This window comes from Colobus angolensis, unplaced genomic scaffold (genome assembly GCF_000951035.1).
Source record: "Colobus angolensis palliatus isolate OR3802 unplaced genomic scaffold, Cang.pa_1.0 Scaffold437, whole genome shotgun sequence".
NCBI lineage: Eukaryota > Metazoa > Chordata > Mammalia > Primates > Cercopithecidae > Colobus > Colobus angolensis.
The window spans coordinates 472,148-484,230 of record NW_012117788.1 but is presented as its reverse complement, the minus strand read 5'-3'; the positions used below and the strand labels follow the sequence as shown (position 1 = coordinate 484,230).

The following is a 12,083-nucleotide window of genomic DNA, read 5'->3' as shown; positions in this document are numbered from 1 at the left end:
AAAAGAGAGAGAGAGGATGAGAGAAGAGTGATGGGAGGAGAAGAATGCAGTGAGCTGAGATCCGGCCACTGCACTCCAGCCTGGGCGACAGAGCGAGACTCTGTCTCAAAAAAAAAAAGAAGAAGAGATAAATGACTAGTTTTCTCTTTCACTTTCAGGCCTCAACCATCACTGTTCAATAGCTTTTTTTTTTTTAAACAAACCCAATGATCAGGTATGAACCCACACAGCCTGTCCGTTAACTACCTTCATGTCGTAGCCATACGTCTCTCGAATGTCTTCATCAGAGTCTGTTTCTTCGTCATCATAGTCCGTTGTTTGTCGAGGAGAAGATGACACACTGCTCACCGCCCGATTAAAAGCAGACTGCTGGAAACTAGGTAAGTGTCCCTAAACAACAAAGAATTCCAAGATGAACAGCAAGACATGAGAGACCAGCAGGGGAATTAATGTGTGCCTAAGATCACCAAAATGTAATGAATAAGCAAAGTGGCTAACAGAGTTCTTCAACAGTTAGTAGAAATCAAATTATTTGATGATGGTGCCAAAGTCCACCTGAATGACATTCCCAGGAATAGTTCACTAAGTACGCATCCAAAAAAAGTATAATAGTATATGTTGAATGAGAATGCAATGGATAATTGCTGACAAGTTACTGTTATTTTCCTAATCAATTGGTAAGACAGACTCGATTTACTATTTATACACTGACATATCCCATGAAATAGAAAAAGAATGTAAATCCTAAACTTGCCTGTAAGTCTGGATTGGCAGCTGCTTTTTGGAGTTCTGCACTGATGATCTTTTCAGTTTTTTCTCGAGCTGCCTGTTCCACCATACGCTGGCTCAACACAGACAGTTTGGCCAGGGCAGAGGAGAGTTCATCTGTGGCTAGAGCCTGCCGTGCTCTATCTTGCCAACTCATAGCACGTTCTGTCAAACACTGCAGGGCTTCTCCTTCAGGCAACCGTACGGGCAACTTCTGAAGGGATACCAGGAGTGACAGAATAGTCTCTAGCCTGGGCCTTCGAGACCGCATACAAAGAGGGCAAAGGAATTTTACTTCTTTAGCTTGCCAGTTGGATCCTTTCTTTTGGGAACTTGATTTCGGAAGAGGAACACAGCTGTTATGGAACCAGTCCTTGCAGAGCTCACACTGTAGCATAAACCCACTGGCTGTTTTGCGGCAAATGCAAAATTTTACTTCTTCTATGCGGTCCACCATTGTCATCTTGGCTAGGTTGGCTGCTCTGAGAGAATGCATGGCTTCAATCTCTTTTTGCTCCCGTTCTTTGAAAACTGCTACCTGTACAAGAAAAACATTTAATTGAAGAGTCACTGCAATATACCCCCAAAATACCAAATTCTCAAGGCCGTGGGATCTTTCTCCAAGTTACCAGTTATAAACAGTTTCCTAAAATTTGGGGCCCCTGGCAGTCTCCATGCAAACGTTCCTCATCTGTGAAACGGACAAAGTGCTATCACATCTGATCATGTGCGTCAGTGCGGTACTTCGGCCTCTTCTGTAGGGCGCAGCCTTGAAATCAAGCAACCTGGGTACAAAGCCTGGCTCTTGTACTTTTAGACTGTTAATATGGGGCACAAGTTTCAGAACCTCCATTTTCTGAAAAAGGAGGATACTACCAACCGTTATTTTACTGTTTCACAGATTAAATAAGGTAACATACGGAAGTGCCTAACCTGGTACCTTGCACAAGAAAAACACTCAATAAAGTATTTGTTTCCCATCCCCTCCTCATTCATTCCCTGGGGCAAGTCCTATACACATTAACTTACTTCTCTCTAGAAGGCCTCTTCATGTGTAAGTAGAGTAACACAACTTGATCAATTGTAACAACAGAGTTTTATGAAACTCAATTTAACAAAGTAAATAAAGGCAAACAAATTTAATTATAAATACTGTCAAGTGCATTTTCTTCTTAAACTACCAGCAGCTTTGAAACAATTTTGAAGTAATTTTCAGTCCTACTTGTCTAGCCAGACTGACTTGTTAGGCAGGCCCTCTAATCAGAAATCATTTTCATTGGCTTCAAAACAGAATCATTTGTAGGCAGAAAGAGCTATAGCATACGCAATTCCCTACTTTTATTGCCCAGATTCGTATTTATTTTCTATTTCCTCAGGATTCTAGTAATCTTAACACATTCCTCCTATCCTCCAAAAAAGCATAATTCTCATCAACTACAAGTATTTTAACACTCATTAAGAGATGGAAATCTGTAGTCTGGTATAATTATTTTAAAAAATACATAGTAATAAGAGTCATAAAATGTTTATATTAAATTCTAACCCAGTAATTACATTCCTAAGAGTCAAGTCTAGGAAATTTAAAAGAAGGAAAAGGCTATACAAAGAAGTTCATTTTATTACTTACAATAAGAAACTTAGTAACAGGCAAAATGCTCAAAATTAGAAAACTACAGCAGGTCCTCAAATAACATCTTTATGTTCAGTGTAATTTCATTATAACATTCATGAAAAAAATCAATTCCTGGCCAATGCCACTGTCACTCACTAATTTACCAAAAATTGGGTAATTATCTAGTTTTTATTACTCTTTCTTAAATGTATGTTTAGCTCGAATTTTCTCAGTGTTTAACATCAGAAGTGTTTGGGGTCTTCATTTTAAAAGTCTGATGATGTTTTTGTGACCAGAAATATGCTGGTTAAAAAATAAGGAACTCAACTCTTGTTTATATCAGCCTATAGTAAAACTGGGTTCACTATACATTGCTTCACTTACAGCTGCAGTGCAAGACGCTATTGATAATGTTAAGTGAGGACTTACTGTACTCAGCAAACTATGGACAACTTGATGGAACCAGCAGACGACTATTAAAACAACAATAAAGAACAGAGGTATGGAACAGACAATTTTGGGAAAAGAGCAGAATACTAAACTTTTTGTATATCTTGATTATAAATATTTACTTTTAATGTGAAATATGGATAATCATAAAGCCAAAGTATATGAAAATAAAAAGTTAAAAACATAAAAACTGTGAGTCTGCTAATACCTTTACAGAATTTTGTATTCACCAAGCAAACTCAAGACGCTAGGTAATTTCTTACCACCATGGCTGTATCTCTGGTTTCCTCCAATCCTTCCTCCAGATCACTTAGAGGCTCGAGGTCCAGATCCTTTTCTTTTTCTTTTTCTATTAGTTCTTTCACTTTTTTCCTCCTATTTTTGCCACTCCCATATACACCAATGTCAGTGCGGGGGCTCAGCACCTACAAAAATAAAACCACCATTACAAACTCTGGTTTTTAAAAAATCTTAGAAGTGAAAATAATAAAGGAACCATTTATTGACCATTCAACCGTGTCCGAGGCACTTTCTTAAGGACTTTATACACATGATCTAATTCATTCCTCACAACAACCCTAGGTAGTAGGTATTAGTATCTACATTTTATAAACAAGAGAAACTGAGGCTCAGAAAGGAAACAGCTTGCCCAAGGACATAGGGTTAGCAATTAAGGAGTCCATTCTCAAACCCGAAAGGACCTTATTCCAAAGCCTTTTCTCTTAACTACTATGTTCAACTTCTCAAGATCAAAGGGACGATGAGTATACAAATTTGTGCTTCAGAGAAAAAGGATCATTCAACGACAGGCTGGACGTGGTGGTTCACACCTGTAATCCCAGTACTTTGGGAGACTGAGGCAGGCGGATCACTTGAGCTCAAAGGAGTTCGAGACCAGCCCAGGCAACATGACGAAACATCACCTCCACCAAAAATACAAAAAATTAGCCAGGTATGGTGGTGCATGTCGGTAGTCCCAGACACTTGGGAGGGTGAGGTGAAAGGATCACTTGAGCCCAGGAGGCGACCACTGCAGTGGGCTGAGATCACACCACTGCACTCCAGTCTGGGCAACAGGGCAAGACTCTGTCTCAAAAAAACAAAACAAAACAAAACTATTTCAATGACTAGAGTCCAGTAACAAGCCAAGGCCGATTGCTTTTTCCAGGGACAGCACAAGATTAACTGGAAATGAATTTGCCCAAGACTCTAGATTTCAAGTCAACATCTGCTATCACCTAATAAGAATCACTTGTATAATGGTAATCAGATAAACTGAAAATAACCCTCACCAATACTATTACTACTTAAATTATCAGTGGCTTATGAGAGTGCTGAAGTTCATGAGAGTGTTTAAGTTCAAGTACCTGTAACAACGTATGGCTGGAATTCTTCTTAAGAAAGGTCCGCCCAGTCCGTTCTCTCCATGCCCGTGCTGCTGCTACCTGCGATTCCACTTGCGGCAGCGCTTCAAGGCGCACAGGGATAGGGCGTCCTTTCGCAGACAAGCTCTCAAGCTGCTCCAAATAAGCGTAGTTGCTGCCACTCTGAAAAACCAAAGTCGATTCTCACAATCTGAGTTCTCTTATGGGGTCTTGCAATATACTGTTGAAAGACCTTACAAAGTTTAGTGTTAGTTCTTTTATTAAATACTATTCTTTGCATGGAATTCCATCTCTTGAATTCATATAACTTCCAATGTCCTATTTTTTAAAGTTGGTGTAAATTATTTTTTTAATGAACATGTCATCAATGATTTTATTTACTAATTAATGAGAGAACCACAGATACAAAAATCAGTTCAAAGGACAATCTAAAGCACAGACATATATAAATGCAGTTAGCAGGCCGGGCATGGTGGCTCACACCTGTAATCTCAGCACTTTGGGAGGCTGAGACAGGCAGATCACTTGAGGTCAGGAGCTTGAGACCAGCCTGGCCAACATGGTGAAACCCTGTCTCTACTAAAAATACAAAAATTAGCCAGGCGTGGTGGCGCACGCCTGTAATCCCAGCTACTCAAGAGGTTGAGGCAAGAGAATTGCTTGAACACGGGAGGCGGAGGTTGCAGTGAGCTGAGATCCTGTCACTGCACTCCAGCCTGGGCAACCCAGTGAGATTCTGTCTCAAAAATAGATAAATAAATACATAAACAGGAATCAGAAAATGCATTTACTAATAGATAGAAATATATGCTTAATATAGAGGAAAACTGAATCATCTTTTTCTACAATGTGAAAATCAACTATACCATTCCACACAAATTTCACTGCCTTTCTGTGGACATACTTCATTTGCATTGCTATCCTCTTCTTTTTAAACAACTGACAGGTGTCAAATAGGCTGGCCAAAGAAAATTTAAGGCACACACCCCTAGAATCAGATAATCCTGGAGAGTTCACTAGACAACATCCAGTATTCCACTGAAAGGATACCTAGATATCTTTTTGCCAATTTCAAAGTCTTTCATAATTTTTCCAACAACTAAAAGCAGTATTTCAATTCTGGTAACCACCTCCATTTTAAGTTACACAAACAGAAATAAGAATAAATATTTTCCTTCCAAGTTCACAATGTTTCAACTTTCCATGTAATGAAATCATTATTGTTTACAGAACATCTATACTGTATTCCAGTATAAGGATATTCCCCAAATATTAACAGATACATTTGCCTATAAACTCAATTTTGAAAGATACACTGAACCATGGAGAAAAATAAATAGGCAAGAAGCCTATGAATGTTTGGCTGAGTGCAGTGGCTCATGCCTGTAATCCCAGCACTTTGGGAGGCTGAGGCAGGTGGACCACTTGAGGCCAGGGGTTCAAGACCAACCTGCTCAACATGGCAAAACCTTGTCTCTACTAAAAATACAAAAATTACCCAGGCACAGTGGTGCACACCTGTAATCCCAGCTACCTGGGAAGCTGAGGCACAAGAATAGCTTGAACCCAGGAGGAGGAGGTTGCAGTGAGCTGAGATCCAGCCTGGGCAACAGAATGAGACTCTGTCTCACAAAAACAGAAAAAACCTAAGCATTTTTACAGGGGGTAAGGAAGTGGCTCTAGTCCTACAAGATATTAAAATGATATAATCCAACTACTGCAATACCAAGACAGGACCAGATAACTAAATGGAATAGAAAACAAGCTCATATCAAGATATGATATTTACTATTATTCTTTCTCGTGCCCAATTATAGCCATTTGACTAGAGAACACCTTCTGGCTAAGCCTAGACATAGGCTGCTCCCAGGCCATGCAGCCTAAAGAAAAGTCTGTCAAATAACAAAACCTGTCCACTTACTTAGAGCCTACAAGTCACTGAAGGGAAGAGCCTGGGAAAGAGACAGCCCTTTGAAATTACAGAGGAAACACATGTTAGCTACCTACACTTGTTGACTTAGTCCTTCAATTATAAATAAAACAGCCAATTAAAGATTCTCAGACATTTGAAGACAACAACTACTGCCGGAGCCAGGTCAAAGACTCACCAAACATAGAAGCTGTCAGGATAAAAACAGAAATAATTCAAAAAAACAGAAACGAAACACTGGCAGCTAAGCAGGTCCCAGAAAACCTCAACAGAAAAGAAAGTAAAAGAGAAGTCATTAGAACTTGACACCCAGGCCAGGAACGGTGGCTCACACCTGTAATCCCAGCACTTTGGAAGGTCAAGGCAGGCGGATGACCTGAGGTGAGGAGTTCAAGACCAGCCTGGCCAACATGGTGAAATCCCATCTCTACTAAAAATACAAAAATTAGCTGGGCCTGGTGGCGCGTGCCTGTAATCCCAGCTACTTGAAAAGCTGGGGCAGGAGAATTGCTTGAATCCAGGAGGCAGAAGTTGCAGTGAGCCAAGATCACACCACCACTGCAGTCCAGCCTGAGCGACACAGCGAGACTCTGTCTCGAAAAACAAAAAAAAAGAACTTGACACCCAGAATATGTTCCTTTTGGGGGCAGCAGTTTAGTGGAAGTTGGTTTTCTTTTTGACTACAGTTCTATAATTAAGAGTGTTTATATACTTAACACTGTAAGTGCTGCTTAACGGTTTTTATGATTCAAGTATACTTTTTTCTCTATCTAGCACTTACCTCATTCTGTTTTAAATTACAGATGTGTAAAATATGTCTCTCTAACTAGAAAATATGTATTTGGAAGACTCTAGTTTTATACCCTATTTTATACTGTAAGTCCTATTTTTACACCCTTCCCTTACATGCCTGCTCCCAAATACCTAGAACAGTAGCAAGAGTGCTGTGGTGCTCAGTACACGTTAATTTCATTTTCTTTTTCTGCCTCTAATTTTAAAAGTAATTCATTGTGGTGCTCAGTAAATGTTAATTTCATTTTCTTTTTCTGCCTCTAATTTTAAAAGTAATTCATTGTGGTGCTCAGTAAATGTTAATTTCATTTTCTTTTTCTACCTCTAATTTTAAAAGTAATTCATTGTGGTGCTCAGTAAATGTTAATTTCATTTTCTTTTCCTGCCTCTAATTTTAAAAGTAATTCATTGTGGTGCTAAGTAAATGTTAATTTCATTTTCTTTTTCTACCTCTAATTTTAAAAGTAATTCATGCACATGGAAAAAAATTTGAAGAATACAGTAGGTAACAAATTCCCTATTGCTAAAGAGTTAAATAACTAATTCTATCATCTTTCATAGCAGGGAGTCAATAAAAACAAGCAATATTTAAGTAGGTAATAATTACTCTAAATTATAAAATCAGACAAAAGAGTAAGTGAACTTTACTAGAATTATTTTATAGATGCTCCTCAACTTACAACAGGGTTATGTCCCCATTGTAAGTTGAAAATGCATTTAATAAAATTAACATACTAACACAGCTTAGCCTACCCTACCTTAAAGGTGCTCAGAACCCTTACATCGGCATGACTGACGGAGCTGTGGCTCTGTGCTGCTGCCCAGCATCGTGACAGACAGTGTCATCCCACACATTGCTAGCCTGGCAAAAGTTCAAAATTCAAAATTCGAAACACATTTTCTACTCAATGCATATCACTTTCGCACCATCATAAAGTCAAAAAATCACAAGTCGATCTAAGTTAGGGATCATTTGAATTAAGATTATTCCATTCTAAAGAATTAACAGTTTAAAAGATTAATCCGTGAAACAGGCGTTACCTGATAGGTGAGATAATCCAAAAGCCTTCTTACCTGAATCGCTTCCACTTTAGCTGTCCATTCTCGAGCCTTTTGTAAGGCTTCTTTCAAGGACAACACATTGGGTAGAAAGGCTGGAATGTTCTTGGCTTCATTGACAATGCTTTCTAAACTTGCCACACTGTGCCGTGGTCTAAAAGAACAATAAAAACAGAGTAGGATGCATGAGAAATCAACGTTTAAATAACATTTCAGAATGCTTAGATAACTTTCATTTACATGATTTCACTGAATTCTTACCACAATCCTATAAGGGAGGCAAAGCAGCTAGTATCTTTCTTTTCCATCTTATAGATAAGAAAATGTATAAACATAAGTTTATAATAAAATAAAACATAAATATTTTATGGATAAGAAAACTTTAACTCAAAGAGAAGTTATTTTCCCCAGTCATTTAGCATAATGAACGACACATCTGAAATACTGATTCAGAATGAGGGTCAGATCCACGATCCTTTCACTATACTAGACTGCCTCCATTCTACTTCTCTACAGTACCTGAAACTGTCAGAGACGCACATTTGATAGCAACGTAGAAAACAAGAGACTAGAAATCCATTCATGTTGACAAGGTACATTTACCTAAACTACATTCATGAACATTAGTTACACAAAGATGAATAAAGCATAGACCTTATCCTCAACGAATCACAATACAAGATAAGAATTATGCTTCTACTGGGAACTAAAACCAAATTACTTAAACTCACTGTTACGGGAGGCAGTGATTAATTCTGTCCAGGAAAGCTGAGAAAGGCTTTGAAGTAGGCCTTAAATTAGTATGATTCTGTCAAAACGAAAAGTTAAAGAAGTTAAAGAAACCAGGAATACAATGAACAAAGGCATGGAAAAACACTTAAAAAGCAGTTCATAGTTCAGTTTGCAATTAGGGGGTGATGTGGAGAACTGGAGGCAGGGAACGGGTGGAAAAAGAGTGGGACAGGAAAAGGGAGTTTGGCAGGGAGAAAGATGCAGAGTCCTGAGAGCCATGGACTTCATCATGTAAAGTAACGGGAAGCTACTGAGGTAGAAATCGTTCATCATCCACGAATCCTACCATGTGTTAGGCACTGTTCTAGGTACTGGAAACTGCTCATGAGCAAGAATGACAGTCCCTGCCTCATGAAACCTTTATTTATTTTTTGAGTCTCGCTGTCACCCAGGCTGAAGTGCAATGGCGCAATCTCAGCTCACTACAACCTCTGCCTCCTAGGTTCAAACGACTCTCATGCCTCAGCCTCCCAAGTAGCTGGGACTACAGGCATGTGCCACCTTGCCCAGCTAATTTTTTGTATTTTTAGTAGAGATAGGGTTTCACCATGTTGGCCAGGCTGGTCTCGAACTTCTGGGCTCAAGCAATCCACCCTCCTCAGCCTCCCAAAATGCTGGGATTACAGATGTGAGCCACTGTGCCCAGCCTCATGAAGCTTTTTAATTTTATGAAGATTATTAATAAGGAGTTTATAATGCACTGTGAGAACTACAATGACAAATGAAAGTAAAGGTGCTATTGGAATACATAGTAGGAGAACCTAATCGACCTGGTGGGTAAAGAAGACTTCCCAAAAGTGATGTCTAAGCTTTCTCATCCTTTCTGAATAAGGCTTAATCAGGAAAGCTGGGGCCAGGGGCAGGAGAGGGTTGGTAGCGGTACACCACAGGAGATGGGCTGAAAATAAGAGTGCTCTACAGGAGAATAAAATACACATGCACAAAGATGCAGAGAAAGCACATAGATGTTTGAGGAACTGGGAAGAAAAATCACAATGTTTGGAACATAGGATACAAGAGGAAGAATGGCAAGAGATAAGACTAGATATATAACTAAGCAAGAGGCTAGATGACAGACGACCTTATAAATCAGGTTAGAGAATTTGGACTTCATCCTGAGGGCAACAGAAAACTAGAGAAGGATTTAAGTAAGGGAGTGAAAGTTACACCTGTGTTTTGACAAAGTACTAGTGGCAGTACAGAGAATGAATTACAGAGGGCTAAGGCCAGACAGAACCTGCTACTGTGATCTAGGCTAGCTATGACAGCAGCCTGAGAGGAATGAGAGAAAAAGAAGGAATAATCCTACAAGATTCTTTTCAAAACAGCAGACAGAATGATATATCCAAAGTACTAAGACAAAACAATTGTCAACCAGTAATTTTACACCTAATGCAAAAAAGTCCTTCAAGCATGAGGGTAAAAGGCTGGGCACAGTGGCTCACGCCTGTAATCCCAGCACTGTGGGAGGCTGGGGCAGGCGGATTGGATTGCTTGAGGTCAGGAGCTCAAGACAAGCCTGGCCAACATGGCAAAACCCCGTCTCTACAAAAAATTAAAAAATTAGCTGGTCATGGTGGGCATGCACCTATAATCCCAGCTACTCGGGAGGCTGAGGCATGAGAATAGATTGAGCCTTGGGCAGTGGAGGTTGCCATGAGCCAAAATGGCACCACTGCACAGCCCAGCCTGGGCAACAAAGCAAGTCTCTGTCTCAAAAAAGAGGGTGGGGAGGGGGTTTGAAAAAGAATGAGTATAGCATAAATCCATGTGCAGACTTAAAAAAAAAAAAGAATGAAAGTGAGAAGCACTGGGGAAATATAATCAGCACAACTGAGTTTGAGGATAAAGAAGAAGGGAGGAGTCAAAGCTAACTACCAAAGTACCTGCTTGTTCAAATGAGTGAAAGATGGTATCATTTAAAGAATAAAGAAACAAAGGAGGAGGATATGGGAAGACATTAATGAGTCCAATTTTGGATACAGGGAATTTCAGGTATCTGTGAGACATCCCCTGGAATTATCTAACAGGCAGATGATATTTATGAAAGAAATCTGTATTATAAATGAAGATTTAGGAGTTACTCAGTATAAAGAAGGCAAACAGAGCCAAGAAATTAAATTAAATTTCCAGAGAGACTGTACAGAGTGAGAAAAAAGGTATCCTTGCCAGAATCTTGAGGAAAACCATTATTTTAGATGTAGAGAGAAGCCCAAAGGCAAAGAAAGAATCTCAAGAAAATAATGGTAAGTAGTTAATAACCAATACTAAGAGATCAAGAAGATTAAGGATGTGTTTCAGAAAAATAATTCTGACAGAAATTAGAAAAGAGTCTAACTCCCACTATTTCCACCAACCACATAATCCTCTATTTCTTTACCAGTTTTACTTTTTTCATGACAGTAATTATTTGAAATTCATTCATTTATCTCTCTCTCTACTAGAACGGTAGCTCCATGAAAGCAGAGATCTTTGTGTGTCTTGTTCACTACTGTCTACATAGCATTTAGAAATAGTACCTGGCATGGAGTAGGTTCTCCATCAATACTTACCAAACTCAAATATCAAGGTAAAATATAAGAGGACTACAACTAGGTCAGTGACAATGAATTTGAGAGAGAGATATGAAAGACATTTTGGAGACAAAATCATCAGGACCTGGTGACTGATTAAATATAGGAGACCAGGAAAACAAAGTGTTTAACTATTATTACCAACGAAATTTCATTTGGTAGCCTACTACCAGTTGTATCAGGTATTATCAAAATCATAGTGTTACATTCCAAAGTTATTTAGCTTTGTCCACTTAATATGTTCCCACCTCCTGGAACTGTCATTAATCTGAAGACACTGAGTAATATGAATAGTTCAAACAGGAAAAGCAATGAATAAATTTTAGTATGTATTCTGCATGTCATCTGGATAGCAAAATATCCAGTGTACATAGAGGCTTCTCAGAGCTGTGCTCATTAAATCACCTAAAGATTTTCTTATCAAAATGCATCCAAAGTTAAGTGGCTGGCAAAGTAGTTAAGTACACAGAGATATTGAAATGAAGTGGAAGATGCTTTAAATTTCAGTTGTATCACTCAGTAACTACGTGATCACTCTATGCACTCGTTTCCTCATCCTCACAAGAGAAATTATATAAATATTAATCTTAGCTGCTAGAGAAATGCTTTCACAAAGACCACCACCATTATCACCCAAATTTGCTGATATACAGTCAGATATAAACACTTTATTTAAATCTCATTAAGTCCAATGGGGTGCTGATGCCAATACAGCCACTCAA

The 12,083-nt window shown here is 38.9% G+C and overlaps 1 protein-coding gene across 1 annotated transcript in view; it reads right to left on the bottom strand.

Moving 5' to 3' along the window:
- KDM5A (lysine (K)-specific demethylase 5A) overlaps window positions 1–12,083 on the bottom strand; it is a 105,000-nt gene that overhangs the window by 30,612 nt on the left and 62,305 nt on the right. Inside the window, exons 20-24 of the mRNA XM_011957124.1 lie at window positions 8,012–8,150; window positions 4,198–4,377; window positions 3,094–3,255; window positions 755–1,306; window positions 247–390 (exon numbers count right to left, since the gene is read on the bottom strand). Of these exons, the coding sequence (XP_011812514.1) occupies window positions 247–390; window positions 755–1,306; window positions 3,094–3,255; window positions 4,198–4,377; window positions 8,012–8,150 (1,177 nt within the window). The remainder of the gene's footprint in view (window positions 1–246; window positions 391–754; window positions 1,307–3,093; window positions 3,256–4,197; window positions 4,378–8,011; window positions 8,151–12,083) is intronic.